The sequence below is a fragment of the Heteronotia binoei genome, chromosome 12 (genome assembly GCF_032191835.1).
Source record: "Heteronotia binoei isolate CCM8104 ecotype False Entrance Well chromosome 12, APGP_CSIRO_Hbin_v1, whole genome shotgun sequence".
Lineage (NCBI taxonomy): Eukaryota > Metazoa > Chordata > Lepidosauria > Squamata > Gekkonidae > Heteronotia > Heteronotia binoei.
Genome location: NC_083234.1, coordinates 70,201,305 through 70,223,943, shown reverse-complemented (window position 1 = coordinate 70,223,943; position 22,639 = coordinate 70,201,305). Strand labels below are relative to the sequence as shown.

The window sequence follows — 22,639 nt, the reverse complement described above, 5'->3', positions numbered from 1 at the left end:
AACTCCTGCAATAGCTACGGCTCACCCAAGGCCATTCCAGCAGCTGCAAGTGGAGGAGTGGGGAAGCAAACCTGGATCTCCCAGATAAGAGTCCACACACTTAACCACCACACCAAACTGGCTCTCTCTCTCTTAAAGGGCTGGATGCTTGCTAAATGTTATTATTAATCCAAGCAGCACAGGAGAAAAGCACAAGATTCCTTGCTTGAGTAGAGACAGCCTGACATTGCCCTGCCCTTTCCTGTATGGCCCAGGTTAGCCTCATCTCATTAGATCTCAGAAGCTAAGCTGGGGCAGCCCTGGTTAGTACTTGGATGGGAGACCACCAAGGAAGTCCAGGGTTGCTACGCAGAGGCAGGCAAGCCCCTCTGAATGTCTCTTGCCTTAAAAATCCTACAGGATCACCATAAGTCAGTGGCGACTTCCACCCCCACATACATTGCCCTAAGGTCCTAGACGGTGAGACAGACAGAGATGAGAATGTGCCAGGAGATCTGACGCCCGCTACTGTCCAGGCAGCAGACTTTGCCTCCAGCTGGCCAGGACCTTTTGCGTCTGACCGGCGGGAATGTGTCCCCCCTTGAAGAGTCACCCGTTTCCAGGCTGGCTCCTCATTTGTGCCTGTTGAAGCTTCCTCCTCTTGCCACCCCTTATTATCCTCAACATTGGAATGTCCCAACAGCTTTCCTGTCTGCCTAGCAGTGCAGCCAGCATGGCACCAGCATGAAGTGCTTAAGGCGTAGTTCTCAATGCCTGGGTTGTACCATTTCAGAATGGAGTCCGGGGCTTATGCGACTGAATGTTCTGCCATTTAAAAAAAACTCCTTACGCTTAAAAAACCCCCAAAACCCTAGTGCAGGGGTGGCCAACGGTAGCTCTCCAGATGTTTGTTGCCTACAACTCCTATCAGCCCCAGCCATTGGCCATGCTGGCTGGGGCTGATGGGAGTTGTAGGCAAAAAACATCTGGAGGCCGCCCCTGCCCTAGTGTATCAGAAAGAGGGGTTTAGCTTAGCCTTTGTTGAATTATTCGAACCACCCCCTGCAGTGTAATCCGGACATAGGCAAGCCATCTGAAGTGAGAACTTAGAACAGGGGTGGCCAAAGTTGCTTAATGTAAGAGCCACATCGAATAAACATCAGATGTTTGAGAGAGGAAGGAAGGAAGGAAGGAAGGAAGGAAGGAAGGAAGGAAGGAAGGAAGGAAGGAAGGAAGGAAGGAAGGAAGGAAGGAAGGAAGGAAGGAAGGAAGGAAGGAAGGAAGGAAGGAAGGAAGGAAGGAAGGAAGGACAGAAAATAGATGGGGTGATGGAGAGGTGGAAAGAAAGTAACATTAACTTTAAATGCCTTCTCCAAGCCAGCCAGCAGGACGGTGGGGGCATTGAGGGCCACACAATATGTGTGAAAGAGCTACATGTGGCTCCTGAGCCGCAGTTTGGCCACCCCTGACTTAGAAGCAGAGTGAAAACTTAGCAGCAGAATTCCAGAGGTGACCGCAGGCTTAGAAATAGAGTGGTGTAGAAGTTAGAGCAGGGGTCCCCAGACTCTTTGAGCCTGCATAGCACGGCGGGCACAGCCTCAAAACTCTGAAACTTATCTGTTGCAGAAAGTTGTTGGCATGGCAGAAAATGGGTTTGCCTGTTCCACAGTCCGTCTTGATTTTGTACATCCCTTCTTCCCTTTCAGGGCTGACGTTCCCTGCCCCTTTTACAAGGAAAAAAACCCCCCAAACAAAACAAAAGAATCCAAGCCTGGGGTTAATATTCTCCTGCCAGACTCTGCAGTTTATCACCATCCCTAAGTGGAGGCTTAGGCTGGAATCTGAGGGATTTCTTCCAGCTGTTGGAAACGGGAGAGGGAGCCAAGAATAAGATCTCCTCTATGGAGCCAGGTTGGCTGCTAAGTCCAGAGGGCCCCAGCTGTTTTCTGCCAGGTCTCAAATGAGAAGGAATGAAAGAGGACAGAAAACAACAGAACGAAAAGGAGCATCCTGCATATTTCAAACTCAGGACTGACATCTTGAATTGCATTCAGTAAACATACACTCACACACCTATACCAACAAGTTCTTTTCTGCATGCAGATGTGAAGAAGTGATTAGGCTTGTTTTTACCATTCCCCCCCTTACTAGCAATCCTGAGCAGGTCTACTCAGAAGTAAGCCCCCTTCTATTTCATGGGGCTTCCTCCCAGGAAAGCGTGTTACAGCCTATGTTACATGCAAATTCACATAATCCTACCCATAAGTCAGGACTCAGGAGTCCCCAACCTTTTGGAACCTTTGGCATTTTGACACGGGGCGGTAGGCTCAGCCTAGGGTTGCCTGGCGGGGGATGGGGGGGGGACTTATGAGGAGAAAGAGAAAAGCCTAGGCCTCATTGCCAGCATTCTACATGAAGTGATGTCATCGCACAAGGTGATACTGTGATGCTTGGGCAAAAACTCTATGGTAAAACTGGCTTCACCTGTAGAGTTTTGGCACAAAAACCAGAGTGTCACCTGGACATTGCTGGTGTGACGACATCCCTTCCTGTGTGACACTACAGGAGAGGCCTAGGCTTCCTCCTGGCAAGTTCCTCCTCCCCCCCCCCCGCCCTGCCAGCTGATCTGCAGCTGGTGATAGGTCCTGGTGGTGGAGGACTCCAACCTCCACCAGGGAGTCTGGAAGCCCTAGCTCAACCACAAAACGGCTGCTACAAAATGACTGCCACAGGAGGTGGAGACAGCCGCAAGGTGACAACCAGAGTTACTAAGCCTTAGCTTAGTAACACAGTGAATATCCTTCTGCTGGGATGATAGCTGTTGCCAAAGCAACATCTTTTTTTTAAAAAAACAAACCCCACACATCCAAGAAAATCACCAACAACCAATCAGAAGCCCTGTTGGGCAAAAGCCCTACCTGGCCCTGCCCACTTTATAAAAACATTTGGCGGCTGTTTGGAATGGAGTTGGTGGAAACCACATTGGTGACCCTGCCACAAGGGGTGGTTTCTAGGCAAGACAAAAGAGCAACAGGGGTCCATATGTGCTTAATTCTTTTCCCACCCACTTTTCTGCTGTGGTTCTTCTGGAAGAACACACAGTGTTTTCCCCCCTAGTGTGGTTCCAGGCACACATGTAAAGTGAACAAAGGTTTGGCATACTGGGCTGCTTCCACATGGGGACTGGAAGCAGGTGCTCCTTTCCTTTTCTCCCCCAGCAAAAATAATATGGGAGACAATTAAAGGATGGCCAAAGAAAGGGAAGATGCTTAGAGAAAAGCTAAATTCGGAAACAAGGGAATGTAGGTGTGAAGGCTGATGCACTGTTTTACATCGCCTAGCCGCTCATTCCTTTCATGCCACTTTTGTTTCTGGTCAAACGAGACCTGGCAGTTTTTCCAATGTGCAAAAACCAGGAGAACAAGCATCGTGAGGCAAAACCAAAGGAAACCCTCCCCAACACGTTGATCACTCTGAAAGTCCAAGAGGACCTCCACGGCAGAGCCAGATTAAACCCTGTGGAGGCCCCTAGGCAGTCAAAATCTCGGAGGCCCCCTCGCAAATTATCTCAGAGCCGGAGCACCGGCCCTGCCACCCCACTGCAGCCTGCAAGCACCTTCTCAAAAGCCCCGTTAACAAAGCTGCAGGGGAGAGGCAGAGAGAGGCAGACTTGGCGATGATGCCAGCAGCAGCTGCACCAGGAAAGTTGGGTAAAGAGCAGTTCAGCTGCTGGTTGCACATGCAGGCTAGCAGGGCTGCAGCAGGGAGGAAACCGGGGGGGGGGGAGCCAGCCTGGGGCCCCTAAAGGTGTGGGGGCCCATAGGCCAGTGCCTACTTGGCCTAATTGTTAATCCGGCCCTGCTCCGCAAACTGGGAGAGTGGGTGATAATGTGGCAAAATAATAACCAGGGCTCTTTTTTTGGAAAAAGAGGTGCCGGAACTCTCAAGAGGGAAATGAAGGAAGAATACATGGGTGCCCCTCATGAACTTTTAAACATTTTTTGAGAGATTTTTTTCCCACAAAGAGGTTCCGGAATTCTGCTCCGCCATGTTCCCCCAGAAAAAAAGCCCTGATAATCCCAACTTCAAATATAGGCTAATGGCCTGAACTTGATGAGACTAAAAAAGGAAAAGATCTTGGGGTCGTAGTGGATAGCTCAATGAAAGTGTCAACCCAGTGTGCTGCAGTGGTGAAAAAGGCAATAACCTATGTTAGGGATTATGAGGAAATGGATTGAGAATAAAAGTGTTGATACTGTAATCCTCCTGTATAGATTTACGGTACATCCTCATTAGGAATAGTATGTACAGTTCTGGTCACCGTTATCTCCCAAAAGACATTGCAGAGCTGGAAAAAGTATAGAGGAGGGCAACCAAGATGATTAGGGGTCTGGAGCACCTTCCCCGTGAGGAAAGGCTGAAGAGTCTCGTTGAATCTCCTGAATCCACCCCCAAAGTCTCCAGGTATTTTCCAGCCTAGACCTGGTAACCTTAGTGAATAAAGTTAGAATTATGACTAGATCTGCTTTGGATTGTCCCCGTGTTGCTTATAAGGCTCTCAGTCATGTACCAATGCTAAGATTTCATTTCCAGTATATATTGAAACTTTGTTTTTTTGGGGGGGGAGATTATCTTTCACAATATAAAAATGATAGAGGACTACTGCTACCCCACCTGCATTTTTTTTTTTTTGCTTATAGAAATTCTTCTGCCTCTTGCCAGAATGAAACTGATGAATAGTTCCTTATAAAGATATTAGAAATGCAAAACTAACTTCATTTTTATTTGGATTTCTTGGACAATCTGAACAGTTCTTAACCTGTACAGATGTTAGAGGCTGGGGGACAGTCAATAAAACATGCACTATGGTATTGTTTATGCTATAAAATGGAAATTTTGTTTCTGAATACCTCTTTTGTGTAACCTGTAAAGCTCAGTGGTAGAGCATTTGCTTGGTAAGCGGAAGGTCCCAGATTCAATCCCCGGCATCTCCAACTAAAAAGGATCCAGGCAAGGAGGCGTGAAAAACCTCAGCCTGAGACCCTGGAGAGCCGCTGCCAGTCTGAGTAGACAATACTAACTTTGATGGACCAAGACTCTGATTCAGTATAAGGCAGCTTCATATGTTCATAGAGTCTGGGACATGACAGAGGTTTATAAAATTATGCATGGGATGGAGAGAGTTGACAACGAGACATTTTCCTCCCTATCCCAAAATACTAGAACTCAAGGGCATCCGACGAAGCTGATGGGCAGGAGGTTCAGGAGGGACAAAAGGAAATACTACTTTACGCAGAGAGTGACTGAAATGTGGAATTCGCTGCCAGAGGATGTCGTGATTGCCACAGCTTTAAAAAGAGGATTAGATCGATTCATGAAGGATAAGTCTATCGACGGCTACTAGCAATGGTGACTGGGGGGAATCTCCGCATTCAGAGACACTAAGCCTCTGAATCCCAGAGTCAGGAGGCAACATCAGGGTACGATCTTGGCCTTTCTGCCCTGTTGTCGGCCCTCCAGAGGAACTGGTTGGCCCCTGTGTAAGACAAGATGCTGGACTAGATGGACTATTGTTCTGAGAAAGCAGGGCTCTCCTTATGTTCTTTCACACATGGACACACTATTTTCCTACAGGGTTGGAGACGGAGAACTGTGCTTTAGTTTTTTGTTTTTTAAAAATAAATAAATCAAGGGGATTGATGCACAGACTTATCTTATCATGACCTCTGCTCAGATTTTGTAGGGTTTGAAGCAGTACAAAACCCCCCAAGACCAATTCACCTGATTTAGCAACCAACGACGACCGATTTCACACTCACATGCCACTCTCACATTTGTCTTCTCAGCACGGCTTCCTTCTGGTGTTTTTGAGCAGCAAACAGAAACCGCTAAAAACCAGTTTCTGCTTGCTGTGCGAAAACGCCTGCGCTTGCTGCAGCCCCAGGACAGATAGTGTGAAATCAGAAGCCACGCTGAGAAGACGAACATGAGAGCGGCGTAAGGTGAGTGTGAAATCAGTCTATTTGCCTAGTCTCAGGAACAGCAGTACCGTTCCAAAGCCCAGACTCAACGCTCATCATGTGCTCATTTCCACAAGCGGAGGATGAAGACAACCATATCCATCCATCTGATAGCAGATTGGCAGCTTGATAGGCAGCATCTGACGTCCACCATAATTTTGGAATCTGCTGCCCACTTCTCTTCTCTCCTCCACAAATCTATCATTCATTCCGCTATACACAGTGGCAGATTCCATGTCATTTTTCTAAGATAGCCGCAGAGCAAAATACAGGGCAAGTACTTACATAGACGAAGGTGAGGGGCAGATCCTCTGAATGGACAGTTACCAAGGAGAAGGAATTGGTGCTCACCACAAACACCACTTTCCGCTGCTGCGTGCTGTTTCCTTCTGCTGATGACACGTTCAAGTGCAGCTCGGACACCTGGGAGGGAAAAGAGCAAGAAGACCGGTCAAGGTTTTTTTCCCCCAGATCAGGGGAAAGAGATTCTGATCAATGGGATAGTTGTGGGTGTGCGGCTTGTGAAGAAACTATTTGGTGCAAAAGAGCCTTTGGGAAAACACATCAGATGATATTCATCAAGACTTTCTCACATAACAATGCAAGAAGCAGTTAGTTGTGCTCAGTTGTTGCCCAGGATCCAGCTGTTCCTTCCTCCCAAGGCATTTATGCAAGGGTTGCTTTATAGAAAAATAGGTGGTGGATCTCATGCGCATAACACATTAGCATATGCCCTCCCAGTCAAAAGCAACCCAACACAAGAAAGGAGAGCCCTGGGCGAGCGAGGCCTCCTTGGGCTGGTTAGAGATCCAGCCAGTCCAAGCAGGCCTCACTCGCCTGGGGCTCTCCTGGGCCACCCGTCAGCAAGCCACCCGCCACCCAAAATCACATAAGAAGTGGAGAAAGGGTGGCACAGGCTTCTCCAGGGGTTAATGAGGACTGCCGGGGACATGGCAAAGCCCCTGGTAACCGGCTGGCTGGCTGCCTGCTCTCCTAATCCAGGGATTTTTTTTTATGCAGCTGCACCTACTATTCAATGGATAAGGTAGGTAGGGAGGAAGAGGGAGAACTGTCAGAAAGGAGCTCCTATGAGCTCCTGCTGAATCTGAGGCCTGCATTTATGTCTCCCAAACAAAAACATTTTTTTCCAGTAGTGACTGCACTTTTCCCAGTCACAATGGGACAATGCAATTCTTTACACCAGCTAGGGAAGCCACTGTGATTTGGAATCTGACGTGGAAAGTGGCATGTGCCTCATGCACCCATGGACAGTGCTTATGACATCAGCACGGATGAACAATGCATCTCCCTCCCCTATTCCTCACACTATTTGTTATTTTTAAAGCTCAAGCTCCGAAAGCTTAAGCTTTAAAACACTATTTTAACTTTAACAGTATTTGTTATTTTTAAAGCCCTTTATGGTCAGGGGCCTGCCTATCTATGGGACCGCCTTTCTCCGTATGTTCCCCAGAAAGCACTGTGTTCAGGGACACAAAATCTACTGTCCGTCCCTGGACCAAAGGAGGCTAAGCTATGCTCTACACGGCCTAGGGCCTTCTCGGTGGCAGCACCAGAAATGTGGAATGCTGTCCCGGAGGCCATAAGGGCCCTGCGGGATCTCTGTACTTTCCGCAGGGCCTGCAAAACTGAGCTGTTCCAACAGGCCTTTAATATCTAACCGGGAGAGGACTGCCACCCCACATCATTATAGAGCTATGATACTACATGATCACCATCAGAAAAGAAAGAACTCGCTTATATTGACGTAGGGTTGCCAATCCCCAGGTGGGGACAGGGGATCCCCCGGTTTGGAGGCCCTCCCCCCGCTTCAGGGTCATCAGAAAGCGGGGGGAGGGGAGGGAAATGTCTGCTGTGAACTCTGTTATTCCCTATGGAGATTTATTCCCATAGAAAATCATGGAGAATTGATCTGCGAGTATCTGGGGCTCTGGAGGGGCTGTTTTTTGGAGTAGAGGCACCAAATTTTCAGTATAGCATCTAGTGCCTCTCCCCAAACTACCCCCCAAGTTTCAAAAGGATTGGACCAGGGGGTCCAATTCTATGAGCCCCAAAAGAAGGTGCCCCTATCCTTCATTATTTCCTATGGAAGGAAGGCATTGAAAAAGTGTGCGGTCCCTTTAAATGCGATGGCCAGAACTCCCTTTGGAGTTCAATGATGCTTGTCACAGCCTTGATCTTGGCTCCACCCCTAATGTCTCCTGGCTCCACCCCCAAAGTCCCCAGGTATTTCTTGAATTGGACTTGGCAACCCTATATTGACGTGGTACAGCACCACATAATGGTTTTAAAATTGTAACTGTATTTTATTGGTTTTAAATTGTAAATATAAATGCTGTTAGCTGCCCTGAGTCTGCTCGCGGAGAGGGCGGGATAGAAATTTAAGGTAAATTAAATAAAGAGTTTCATTCCCTCAGTGGCGCTGCACTCCCCCACTACGCCCTAGGCCGGTGGAAAAAGTCTTGTCACCATTTCATGAAACTGGCATTCTGGCAAAAGTGATCCAGTCACAAGCAGTGTTCCCTCTAAGCTGAGTTAGCGTGAGCTAGCTCACAGATTTTAAGCCTCCAGCTCACACATGTTTGTCTCAGCTCAGGAAGGATGACCCCCGAGCACACTAATTGATGCAGGAGCTCACAACTTTAATGCCACCAGCTCACAAAATAGAACTTTTGCTCACAAGACTCTGTAGCTTAGAGGGAACACTGGTCACAAGATTATCTTTCCTTATAGTCATAAAGAGACATGCTTGGAACTTTGGCCAATACCTGGAGAAAATTCAAACACAAAACTTCCAGCAATCAGGGAAAGGGGCTTTGGAGCTAGCCTTTACACTTCTTAAGTGAACAAGGCAGCCTGCGTTGCTCTGCTAGATGCCAAATTTGGATTTTTGCAATTTGCTTGTTTCTGTTTGCTTCACGTGGAGTTTTTCTTGGCACACAAGATAAACTGAGAACATCAGAGCAATCCACAGTCTGCTGTCGGAGTCAACACCCCATCTGGAATATTGAGAAGTGGTAACAAGGAAGTGACAATAAAGCTATGCTCACATGTGGGTTGATCAGATCAGTATAGGGCTGCCCAGTCCAATTCAAGAAATATCTGGGGACTTTGGGGGTGGAGCCAGGAGACATTAGGGGTGGAGCCAAGATCAAGGCTGTGACAAGCATAATTGAACTTCAAAGGGAGTTCTGGCCATCACATTTAAAGGGACGGCACACCTTTTCAATTCCTTCCTTCCATAGGAAATAATGAAGGATAGGGGCACCTTCTTTTGGGGCTCATAGAATTGGACCCCTTTTCGAAACTTAGGGGGTATTTTGGGGAGAGGCACTAGATGCTATACTGAAAATTTGGTGCCTCTACCCCAAAAAAGCAGCCCCCCCCCCAGAGCCCCAGATACCTGTGGATCAATTCTCCATGAATTTCTATGGGAATAAATCTCCATAGGGAATAATAGAGTTCCCAGCAGTCATTTCCCTCCCCTCCCCCCACTTTCTGACGACCCTGAACTGGGGGGGATGGCCTCCAAATCGGGGGATATTTCTTGAATTGGACTTGGCAACCCTAGGTGACTGGGAAGAGAAAGAATTGCATTGTCCCATTGTGACTGGGTATAATGCAATACCATCTACTCCAAAACAACCATTTTCATAAATCAGTTCCCCTGATCTATGTAGTCTGGACATCAGCTGTAATTCCAGGAGATCTCCAGGCCTCACCTGGAGTCTGGCAACCTTGTTAGAGAGAAAGATTTTAGCTTTGCCTTCTCTGGCACATTATTTATTCTGTGGGCAGGGAATTCTACACAGAAGAGCATTCAGCCTGAAAGTGTACAGCTCAGACAGAGGTCGTTGGCCAGTGAGGCCTAGACCATTGTCAGTGGAAATATTAGGATGGTCTGCTAGGTGTGTTGGCTTTGGAGCTGAAGGCGGAGCCCACCTGCCATACCCGACCAAAGAATCCTGTCAAAAGCCACTGGAAAAGCAGCCAAAACCCCAAAGAAAACAAAATACGAGAGATGGGCCTGGGCAATCCCTCAACAACAACAGTCCCTTCAAACACAACTTGCTCCATAGCGATGGCATGCGTGAAGGAGGAAATTGGACTCCGTGGGGTGGCTGTGGGACCCCTTGAGTCAACCAGGCCTTGCGTTGGCGAAGGCCAGCTTCTATTTTTATCCCACTGCCTTTTTCAGAAGCCATTGTTTCTCCCCTCCAGAGCGGCGGCAGGCTTTCTTCTGCCCCCTTGAGCCCGGGGATCTGCTTATAGAAACCGGCTTCCAGTAATTCTTTTCGGGCTGGAGCCGGGTCTCTCTCCCCGGCCCTCCCTCCCCAGCCGGCCGGTCGCGGCTGGGAGCCAGTTGTCTGAATGCCACAGCCGTGACATCAGGGGCCGACTCCCTCCTCCCCTGCAATCTCCTTTCGTGTGTGTAAACACCAGGGACTCCATCCTATTTACTGAGGGGATAGGGATTGATATCATTTCCTAGGCATCGAGGCTATGGCCATTTCCGGGCCGACGTCTCTGTCAACAGACCCCAATGGCTGGTTCAGAGGCTGAGGACACAGAAGTGGGAACTGCGAAAGAGAGAAATAAGCTGGGTCACAGACTGGCTGCTGTGTCAGCCAAGGAGGGATGTGTAAACCTCAGAGTTACACAGAGCTCTTTGTCAGGAAGATCTGTTAGGCCTGTGCTTTTCGGACCCTTTCTCCTCCAAAGGGTTGCCAATCCCCAGTTGGGGGCAGGGAATCCCCTGTTTTGGAGGACTTCCCCCTGCTTCAGGTTATCAGAAAGCGGGCGTGGGGTTGAATGTCCGCTGGGCACTCCATTATACCCTATAGCAGGGGTGTCGAACTCATTTGTTATGAGGGCCAGATAAGACATATTTATTTATTTGTGGTAAATTTATATTCCACCCTTTCCCAAACGGGCTCAGGGCAGATTACATCCAAGTAAAACCAGTCAAATACAATCAAACCAATAAAATGCAATTAAAAGCGAAACAACACAACACAGTAAGAACATAAGAGAAGCCATGCTGGATCAGGCCAATGGCCCATCCAGTCCACACACACACACACACACACACATACACACACACACTGTGGCTAATAGCCACTGATGGACCTCTGCTCCATATTTTTATCTAACCCCCTCTTAAGAACATAAGAGAAGCCATGTTGGATCAGGCCAACGGCCCATCAAGTCCAACACTCTGTGTCACACAGTGTCAAAAAAATTTATATACACACATACACTGTGGCTAATAGCCACTGATGGACCTGTGCTCCATATTTTTATCTAAACCCTTCTTGAAGGTGGCTATACTTGTGGCCGCCACCACCTCCTGTGGCAGTGAATTCCACATGTTAATCACCCTTTGGGTGAAGAAGTACTTCCTTTTATCAAGCTGGCTATGCTTGTGGCTGCCGCCACCTCCTGTGGCAGTGAATTCCACATGTTAATCACCCTTTGGGTGAAGAAGTACCTCCTTTTATTCGTTCTAACTAGAGTTGCCAAGTCCAATTCAAGAAATATCTGGGGACTTTGGGGGTGGAGCCAGGAGACATTGGGGCGGAGCCAGGAACAAGGGTGTGACAAGCATAATTGAACTCCAAGAGAGTTCTGGCCATCACATTTAAAGGGACAGCAACTTTTAAATGTCTTCCTTCCATAGGATATAATGAAGGATAGGGGCACCTTATTTTGGGGCTCATAGAATTGGACCCCCTGGTCGAATCCTTTTGAAACTTGGGGGGTACTTTGGGGAGAGGCACTAGATACTATATTGAAAATTTGGTGCCTCTACCTCAAAAAACAGCTCCCCCAGAGCCCCCGAAACCTTCCCATTATACCCTATGAGAATCGATCTCCACATAGGGAATAATGAAGACGTTTCCCTCTCTCCCCCCCCCCCCCCCTGTTTCTGGCGAGTCTGAAGCAGGGGATTGGCCTCTGTACTCATCAGTTGCTGCCAGCTTCTTCACAGCAACACAGACACACCATTGAAGCCTTTCAAGTCAAGCCTCTGGAGGTGCAAAGGCACATGGTCCTTTGCAGGCTGGGTGGGGCTTCCCCCCCGCCAGCCAGCTGACTGGGGGCGGGAAGCAGCCTGGGAAAATGGAAGAAAGGCTGCTGCAATTGGGGCTGGGTGGGAAGGTAAGGGCAAGGAGAAGCTGCTGGGATCGGGGCTGGGTGGGAAGGGCTGCCATTCCCCCCCCCCTCATGCTTTTTGGATTTTTGGCGAGCGGGGGGAGGAACAGGGGAGGAGCGGGGGGAGGAGGCTCCAAATCGGGGGTCGACTGCGGGGTGACATGATAGAGGTTTACAAGATTATGCATGGGATGGAGAAGATAGAGAAAGAAATACTTTTCTCCCTTTCTCACAATACAAGAACTCGTGGGCATTCAATGAAATTCCTGAGCAGTCGGGTTAGAACTAGGCTTCCCAAATCAATCAATGGAGAAAATAGAGGCTTTGCTCTGTAGTTCCTGTGTTATAGAGCTAGCCTGGCAAAAAATCCATCCTCCAAACCTGGCATTCTCTCCAGGAGAACTGATCTTTGTAAGCTGGAGCTCAGCTATAATTCCATGAGATCTCCAGACTCCCCCCAAAGGTTGGCAACCCTAACAACAGAAGGCCTACTTAAGTTTCAGGAAGACTTCTTAGCAGGAGGAGCACTTCCAGTTTTGCTCAGCACCGTGGTAGGATGCAGCCCAAAAAAGGCAGGCTTTGATCTAACTAGCAAGACTATCCATCTTTTCTTCAATTATTATGCTCTAAACACAAAATAACTGGAAGGTCACAAGAAATAACATGGTCTAGAATTAATTCAGCAGGGCAAAGAAATCTTCAGGTTTCAGCAAGACAAGCAGATTATAAACAATCTTTGGAATCCAGCAAGTCAAGCAAGCTATGCATGCCCAGAATAGTAAAGTTTTCAGCGTCCAGCATTGTCGCCTCATGAACCAAAACATTCACCCCCATCTCCGTTTTGCAGTGACATTTTATCCTATTCCTATTGCAGGTTGAGCAGAGTTCTCCCCATCCCATTTGATCTTCAACCCTACAAAGGTTAACCTAACATGACTACACCAAGGTCATTCATAACAGCTTGAATTGCAAGGCTTTCTCAATCGCACAAGAGCTGCATACCAAAGCCTCTATGTTCTCCATTGGCTGAGAAAGGGGGGGAAGGCGCAGCTACCAAGCCAAGCCTTTCTTCCTTCCCCCTCCTGGTCCCCTGGGGAAGGAAGGAAGGAAGGAAGGAAGGAAGGAAGGAAGGAAGGAAGGAAGGAAGGAAGGAAGGAAGGAAGGAAGGAAGGAAGGAAGGAAGGAAGGAAGGAAGGAAGGAAGGAAGGAAGGAAGGAAGGAAGGAAGGAAGGAAGGAAGGAGAGAGCCAGAGCTTCCTTTGCCCAGTTCCCTGAATCCCATGGGAGAGAAACAAAGAAGGCATCTTTAATACCAACAAGTGCTAATGTTTTAAGCATGTTTTAAGAGCTTTTAAAAAATATTTAATTTTGCTCATCTGTGTCCTTTATAAAGTTTATTTCTCTGCTACCTAATTTTATTTCTCTGCTACCTAATTTCTCTGCTACCTCAGATCGCAAAGCATGGAGGCACACCGTCCACCAGGCTGTCTCTTCCTTTGAGAACGCACGCATAGCTGGTCTTGAGGACAAAAGGAGATTGAGGAAGAATCGCACTGCTACAGCACCAACCCCAAATCAGACTTTTCCCTGCAGCCACTGTGGCCGGACCTGCCTGTCCCGCATTGGTCTTGTCAGCCACCAGCGAGCCTGCAGCAGACGTGGACTACTGCACCCTTCTTAAATCTTCGTTCGCGAAGTCAAGCCGAGAGAGAGAGAATTTTAAATAGGTATACACATGGCCTGGCCGGACATGACCCGGCCCAATCAGACATGGCCCGTCCTAAGGTCTCATTTATATTAGATCCGGCCCTCATAACAAATGAGTTCAACACCCCCGGGTTAGTCAGTCATTCTCTTTCAGCCTCTGCCTCCCATGTTGTGATGCAAGAAAAGGATAATCCATGTATAACGCCTTGCGATTCTTGGAGGAGGCCTGGGATATAAATGCAAAAAATAATGGAAATAATGAAGGATAGGGGAAAGCAATATATTTAATTCTGCAAGTACAGATTCCATTAGATCCTGGTGTAGCCCTCCTAGATAACTGGAACCCTGGGGATATATCCAAAAGCAAATGAAACATGGTTTCAATACTACTATCTATAGCAAAATCCATGGTAGCCATTAGGTGGAAAGAGAAAAAATTACCTGATGTACAATCCTGGAAAGAGAAAATCTGGGAATATTTTATCCTGATGAAACTAGCTTATGGAAACCTGAATGTCTCACCTAAAACATATGAAAACAAAGTAGTTGACCAAGAGTTCTCAGTGGTCACATACTTATCCGAAGAGAAAGTTTTGCCTAGAAATGCAGTGTATGAAAAAATGATTTATGTTTAACGTTAAGACTAACTAACTTAAAGCTAATAAATTACTTGGATTTATGTAAGTTAATAGAAATTGATGCAAGGTAAAATACAGTTTTATTTGAGTTTATATGAATATCTCTATATATTAAGCGCTGTATTATATATTAGTCTAATCTTAGAAAATTGTATGTGTATATAGATGTTTTTGGTTGTTCTTTTAAGTTTAATAAAAAAGTTAAAATTGTTTTTTTTTAAATGAAGGATAGGGGCTCGTAGAATTGGACCCCCTGGTCCAATCTTTTTGAAACTTGGAGGGGGGTAGGGTTGTCAAGTCCAATTTAAGAAATATCTGGGGACTTTGGGGGTGGAGTCAGGAGACTTTGGGGGTGGAGCCAGGAGACATTAGGAGTGGAGCCAAGATCAAGGCTGTGACAAGCATAATTGAACTCCAAAGGGAGTTCTGGCCATCACATTTAAAGGGACGGCACACCTTTTCAATGCCTTCCTTCCATAGGAAATCATGATGGATAGGGGCACCTTCTTTTGGGGCTCATAGAATTGAACCCCCTGGTCCAATCTTTTTGAAACTTGGGTGGTATTTTGGGGAGAGGCACTAGATGCTATACTGAAAATTTGGTGCCTCTACCTCAAAAAACAGCCCCCCCCAGAGCCCCAGATACCAGCAGATCAATTTTCCATTATTTTCTATGGGAATAAATCTCCCTAGGGAATAAAAGAGTTCCCAGCAGACATTTCCCTCCCCTCCCCCCGCTTTCTGACGACCCTGAAGTGGGGGGAGGGACTCCAAACCAGGGGATCCCCTGCCCCCACCTGGGGATTGGCAACCCTAGAGGGGGGGTGGTATTTTGAGGAGTGGCATCAGATGTTATGCTTAAAACGTTGTGGCTCTACTTCAAAAAACAGCCCCCCAGAGCCCCAGATACCCACGGAGCAATTCTCCATAATACCCTCCATAAGGAATAATGGAATGTCCAACAGATATTTCCCGCCCCCACCCCTTTCTGATAGCCCTGAAGTGGGGGGAGGGCCTCCAACCCAGGGGATCCCCTGCCCCCACCTGGGGATTGGCAACCCTATCCGCAACACAAATAGCTGCAATGGAAAACGCACACATCCTTCTCACAGGCAGCTAGCATGGTTTCTCCTTGAGCACCGAACACAGTGGAGTTTTAATTTAGAAGACTTGGCAAGGGTCTGTCTCATATGGTGGTTCGCGGGTTGTTGTGAGGTAAGGAAATGACACACAATCCATGCCAACCAGAAGGGCAGTTCTCAGAACACCATCCAGTTTACGAACGACTTCTCTGTGTATGGAAGCTCTCTCTTGATCTGGTCGAAAGCGCAGAGGCCAGCACAACAAGCCCCAGGCCCAGCCACCCTGTCTCCTTCTGAGCGCACATAATGAAGAGGGTAAACGTCACACCCAGGCCTCAGACACAAAGCTACAGAGGAAACTGCAAAACCCTGCTCGCCCTTGCCTGTCTCCAGGCGGGTTGGGTTTATTTGTGCAGGCCGTACGCAGCTAAGGAGAGGAAAGACACAGCTCCCCTTTCCGTCATCTCTACCTTGGAGGAAGAGGGCAGCCGTCTTGTGAGGCCTATGGCACTCCCATTGCTATTGAGTAGTTTGGACAAATGAAGTGTTACAATGAAATTTGTTACTGAGATAGGGTTGCCAATTTAAGAAATATCTGGGGACTTTGGGGGTGGAGCCAGGAGACATTGGGGGCGGAGCCAAGAACAAGGGTGTGACAAGCATAATTGAACTTCAAGGGAGTTCTGGCCATCACATTTAAAGGGACTGCACAAATTTTTAAATGCCTTCCTTCCATAGGAAATAATGAAGGATAGGGGCACCTTCTTTTGGGGCTCATAGAATTGGGCCCCCTGGTGCAATCTTTTTGAAACTTGGTAGGTATTTTGGGGAGAGGCACTAGATGCTATATTGAAAATTTGGTGCCTCTATCTCAAAAAACAGCCCCCCCCGAGCCCCCGATACCCGCGGTTCAATTCCCCATCATTCCCTATGGGAATCGTTCATGGAGGTGCATGATGGCTCTGGGGGCGGGGCTTCCCCCGCCGGCTGGCTGGCTGGGGGAGGGGGGAAGCCTGTAAAACCGGGCTGGGGATTGGGAAGCCTATACTGAGACCAGGAGAGAAAAGCATATAGACCAGTGAACATACGAAGCTGCGTTATACCGAATCAGACCCTCGGTCCATCCAAAGTATTGTCTACTCAGACTGGCAGCAGCTCTCCAGGGTCTCAAGCTGAGGTTTTTCACACCTATTTGCCTGGACCCTTTTTAATTGAAGATGCTGGGGATTGAGAACCTGGGACCTTCTGCTTATCCCTCTACCACTGAGCCACCGTCCCTACCCAACTGCTAAGAGTGCTGAAGAAAGTGCTGAATAACCTCAAATGCAATGCTAATCAACAAGTGTTGTTCAAACATTCCTCGAGGAGACACTGAGGAATCAGTCAACCATCCTGTATTGTGCCACCCAGACCCGGATAGCCCAGGCAAGCCAGATCTCGGAAGCTATGCAGGGCTGACTCTGTGCTTGGATGGGAGACCTCCTTGAAGTACCAGCAGTCGGGAGGACAGGGGCAGGCTTTATTTAGCCACCTCCTTGAATATCCCCCAGGCCTCCATTAGGGGTCAGTCACCAGAGGTCGCCATGATTTCCAGGTGCACACACAGAGAGACACACGCACATAAAGAAGAAGACTGCAGATTTATACCCCGCCCTTCTCTCTGAATCAGAGACTCAGAGTGGCTTACAATCTCCTTTATCTTCTCCCCACCATAACAGACACCCTGTGAGGTGGGCGGGGCTGAGAGAGCTCTCACAGCAGCTGCCCTTTCAAGGACAACTCCTGCGATAGCTATGGCTGCCCCAAGGCCATGCCAGCAGGTGCAAGTGGAGGAGTGCGGAATCAAACCCGGTTCTCCCAGATAAGAGTCCACACACTTAACCACTACACCAAACTGGCTCTCTACACCAAAAATATCCCCCCAAAGCACCCCAATCCTGCATTGTGCCACTGATGTACATGGGTGAATAGTAGTGCAATGAGGTACTTAACAGTGCCATCCTAGGCAGAGCTGCATGGTAATCATAGAAGAATTTTGATGGGAAATGATATGGGGGCAGAGAAGCAGCCAAAGGGAGGGGAGGGGCCATGGCTCAGTGGCAGATCATCTGCTTGGCATGTAGAAGGGCTCAAGTTTCATCCATGGCAGGGGTGGCCAAACTGTGGCTTGGGAGCCACATGGGGCTCTTTCACACATATTGCATGGCTCTCAGAGCCCCCACTGCCCTGTCGGCCATCTTGGAGAAGGCATTTCTCTTCTTTAAATCAGTTCTCCAAGCCAAGCCAGCCGGCAGCTTTGAGAAGGCATTCAAAGTTAAAAGTTGCTTTCTTTCCACCTCTCCCACCCCATCTTCCTTCTTTGCAGCTCTCAAATATCTGACATTTATATCTTGTGGCTCTCAAACATCTGACGTTTATTCTATGTGGCTCTTATATTAAGCAAGTTTGGCCACCCCCTGATCCATGGCATCTCCAGCTAAAAGCATCAGGTGGAAGGTGATGTGAAAGACCTCTGCCTGAGTCCCTGGAGAGCTGCTGCCGGTGTGAGCAGACAATGATGCCCTCAATGGGCCAAGGGTCTGATTCAGTGCAAGGCAGCTTCATGAGCGTTCCAGAGGACAGAGATTGTATTGCCCCTCCATCTTTCTTTATTCCTTCACTTTCTCTCCTCCCAGTAGCTCCCATACCACACCATCCCCATCCCCAAAGAGCCCCATCGCCTGTCGAGAAAAATCTTCTTTCTTTTATTGTGGACCTGATTTGCAGATTTAGGGGATTCTGGGAATTATAGTCCCCAGCAGGACTGATGTTAACTATCAGACACACTGGGAACTATATTCCCAGAGTGCACCAGGCACCTCTTCTTCCTGCTTCCCCTCCCCAGTGTATTCAGGGAATTGTAGTTCTCAGAATGTCAGACATGTCATCAGGTGCTCTGGGAATGTTGACGCTCAGGATGTGTTGAGGGAAGGAAGTGGAGAAATAAATATGGAAGTGAGCTGGCCGAAGTCCACCCGTCTTTAGCTATAACACCCCCTTCCCCCACAGAACTAGGAGGGCTGAGGCCCCAAACCATCAGAATCTCTGCCAAGTCTGGCCCTTGTGGTAACATGACAATCAAGAAACATGATTAATTTTGCTGGAGTCGGCAGGTTGGGGACCTCCAGGGCAGGAGAACCTCCGCCGGGCTTGGGGGCTTGGCAGCCCTAGAAAGCAGGGTGGGGGAGGGGAAAATGTCTACTGGGCACTCCATTATCTCCTATGGAGATCAGTTCCCATAGGTTATAATGGAGAATTGACCTGAACTTATGAAGCTGCCTAATATTGAATCAGACCCTTGGTCCATCAAAGTGTCTCTTCATGATCTCAAGCAGAGGTTTTTCACGCCTATTTGCCTGGACCCTTTTTAGTTGGAGATGCCAGGGATTGAACCTGGGACCTCCTGCTTAACAAGCAGATGCTCTACCACTGAGCCACCGTCCCTCTCCTAGGTAACTGGGGCTCTGGGGGGGGGTGTTTTTTTGAGGTAGAGGCACCAAATTTTCAGCATGTTATCCAGCGCCTCTTCCCAAAATATCCTCCAAGTTTCACAAGGATTGGACCAGAGGGCCCAATTCTATGAGCACCCAAAGAAGGTGCCCCTATCTTTCATTATTTCCAAGGGAGGAAAGGCATTTAAAAGGTGTGCGGTCCCTTTAAATGTGACGGCCACAGCTCCCTTTGGAGTTCAGTTATGCTTGCCACAACCTTGCTCCTGGCTCCAGCCCCAAAGTCTCCAGATATTTCTTGAATTGGACTTGGCAACCCTAAACAAACCAGCTCACATTTTTTTCAGTTAAAATATTCAGAAATGAGCTGATAACATGCATACAACTAACACACACCAGTTTTACCCTCCCTGCAAGTCTCTTGCAAGTCCTCACTTATTATTATGGAAGTGCAGAATTTCACCCAAAATTCTACTGTCAACAAAGCTCTATGGCTCTCCAAATATGCTTGACTCGGGGGGGGGGGGAATAATTTTTCCTCCATGTCCCCAGTAATACTGCCTATTTGAGTGATGCAAATTAGGCCCTAAGTGCAAAGATTTGGAGGTGAACAGAACTCTGGGTTTTCCCAAATCCTCTCCTTCCTGATTTAAAAGGCAGCACTGCCAAAACTGGCACAGTAAATGCATGGCACAGCTGTCGTTTTTTCCACAGTAGCCATGGTGTGTTTCTGGAACAGGCTCACACATCCAGAAATCTTCCCCTTCCTTCCTCCTCCAGCCGCCTGGCTGGCCCTCTTCTAAAGAAATGAGCGTCTGCATAGAGGAATTTACAAGTTCTCCCGCTTTCTGAAAACCTTATAAATCTCACTTTAACTGCTGGCACACACCATAAATTGGAGGTGGGACAGAAGACCAGGAGGAAACTGGAGCTGGGGGGAGGGAACCCTCTCAAAAATGCAAACACATTCTATACAAATTGTCACAGGCTGAAGTGCCAAGCAAAGGCAGAAAGGATGATAAGGTTGCCAGGCCCCTGCCAGCGATGGGGAAACCCCCACTTTTGTGGAGTGCTTCCCCGCCACCAGCCACTTGGCCAACAGGGGAAAGGAGCTGGCTCGAAAGGAGATGTGATGGCATCATCCAGAAGTGACATCATCACATCGCCAAGGTCGCGCAGCAACACTCTAGTTTTTGGGCAAAACTCTACAGTAAAGCTGGCTACAAACGATAGGAAAGGAAAAGGAAAGGTCCCCTGTGCAAGCACCAGTCGTTTCCAACTCTGGGGTGACGTTGCTTTCACGTTTTCACAGCAGACTTTTTACGGGGTGGGTTGCCATTGCCTTCCCCAGTCATCTACGCTTTCCCCCCAGCAAGCTGGGTGCTCATTTGACCGACCTTGGAAGAATGGAAGGCTGAGTCAACCTCGAGCCGGCTACCTGAAAGCCCAGCTTCCGTCGGGGATCGAACTCAGGTCGTGAGCAGAGCTTAGGACTGCAGGACTGCAGCTTTAACACTCTGCGCCACGGGACTTTTACAAATGATAGACGTTTGTCCAAAAACTAGAGCAACACTCCCCTGACATCAGCGACATGATGACATCACTTCTGGGTGATCTGGCAACCGTAAAGGAGGAGGAGATAGCCAAGATGGATTCCCAATCACTTCTTTCCTCTCCTTTCTCTTTCCTTTTAATTCACTTCTATGGCAAAAACACGCAAGGGTGTCGAACTCATTTGTTACGAGGGCCAGATCTGACATAAATGAGACCTTGTCAGGCTGGGCCGTGTGTGTCATAAAACGTAACACCAAGTAGCAGAGATATAAGCTTTATAAAGGACACTGATAAACACAATTAAAGATTTTTTAAAAATAAAACATTAGCACTCGTTGGTCTTAAAGTTGCTTTCTATTGCATCTCTCCCATAGGATCCAGGAAACTGGGAAAAGGAAGCTCTGACTCTTTCCTTCCTTCGCCAGGAGATCAAGAGGGGGGGGGGAGCCTCAACCAATAGAAGGAAGAGAGGCTTGGCTCAGTAGCTCTGCTGTGTGATTGAGAGAGTCCGGCAAAGCAAGCTGTGATGCAGAAAGGAGCAAGAAAGAGGGAGAAGGAAGCAGATGACAACTGATTCCTCAGAAGCCTGATAGGAACCCTCGAGGGGCCTGATTTGGTCCCCAGGGCCTCATGTTTGACACCCCTGAACTAACTGGTCTACCAGAGTTAGACTACATACCACTTCTCTTTTCCCATTCCTCATGGTTCACTTGTCAAAATCTCATCTCTTGCTCCAGTTTGCATCTGTAAACTGTCAACTTTCTGCACAGGCTCTGTGTGCTTCTGGGCAGGGCTGCCTTGGGAAGTTAAAATAGCCTAGAAGCAAGCTAAGCCTGCTGGCCCTGCAGCGATGCAGGCAGCTACTCAGTTCAGCCATATCAATGAGGCATCCAGGCTTGCCCGTCATCTCCTTCCACACCACCACTGGCTGGCTTTCACCTGGAACCACTTGGCCAGGCCAGACCAGGTGGCAATATGAGAGGAGGTGACGGGCAGTACTAGGCCAGTGTGAACTGAGCAACCTCTGCACTGCTGGCAAAGTCGCTGGGTCTCTGCACGGCTTCTTCCTGGCTGCCAGCAGCAACCCACCAGGGCAGCAGCCCTCTGGGAATGTTACCTGGCTTTGCTGGTCTTTCATAGGGCCTGCAAAACGGAGCTGTTCCGCCAGGTCTTTGGATGAGGCAGCGGGCATCTATTCATCGATCGGTTGGCCTCCCCTCTGCTCCTCTGCTGCTCGACTGCACTACTGTACAGTGATGCTGTGTTGCGGTCCTATTTTGTGCTGCACCGCCTTGCTGTCGTGTCATCTTGCTGAATCACCTTGCTGCACTTCGATGAACGTCGTCATTTGTTTCATTATGATTCTATTGTGATTTTATTTCTATCTGCTGTACTCCGCTCTGAGCCCCCAGTGGGGGAATGGGCGGAATAGAAATAATAATAATGAAAAGGACCAGGGCCAGCACATCCATTCGGCAACCACAGGCAGTTGCCTGTGGGCACATCTCTGGAATTGGACGCCCGCCCCCCCCCTCGCTTGCAAATAAAGGCAGCACCAATGAACTGATGGGTGAGGCCTTCCAGAGGGGAGTGTGCTTTGCCGGCAGGAGGTGCCTTGCTTGGGGTGGCGGGCACAGTGGGGCACCCCAGCGCCAGCACTGTAGGACAAGTCCAACCTTGCGTCTGCGGTATGCCCAACACGTTGGCCTTTTAAATAGGAGAATATAACTAGGCGTGCATTTAGGGTAGGGTGGCCAGACCGTCCCGGGAGCCCGGGAATGTCCCGGTTCTGGCCCCCTATTCCCGCCTCCCGGGCTGGCTATACCGGGACCATTTAGAGGTCCCGGTTTAGCCAGCCCCGGAGGCGGTGGGCCGCGGGCGCCGGCGGGGAAGGCGGCGAGTGAGGGAGGGAGCATCCCTGCGCGTGCGCAGGGGCCCTGCGCGTGCGGCATGCTGAAGCAGCCTGTCGGTCACTTCCGGGTTCCTGTCCTGCATCTC

General features: G+C 48.7%; 1 protein-coding gene and 1 non-coding gene across 2 annotated transcripts in view; both read right to left on the bottom strand.

The window, feature by feature from the left end:
• Positions 1-22,639, bottom strand: part of ENG (endoglin) — a 93,249-nt gene that overhangs the window by 41,088 nt on the left and 29,522 nt on the right. Inside the window, exons 3-4 of the mRNA XM_060250635.1 lie at positions 22,036-22,041; positions 6,285-6,422 (exon numbers count right to left, since the gene is read on the bottom strand). Of these exons, the coding sequence (XP_060106618.1) occupies positions 6,285-6,422; positions 22,036-22,041 (144 nt within the window). The remainder of the gene's footprint in view (positions 1-6,284; positions 6,423-22,035; positions 22,042-22,639) is intronic.
• On the bottom strand, positions 19,011-19,077 carry TRNAN-GUU (transfer RNA asparagine (anticodon GUU)). The gene has a single exon. It is a non-coding gene; the product is annotated as a tRNA-Asn (tRNA).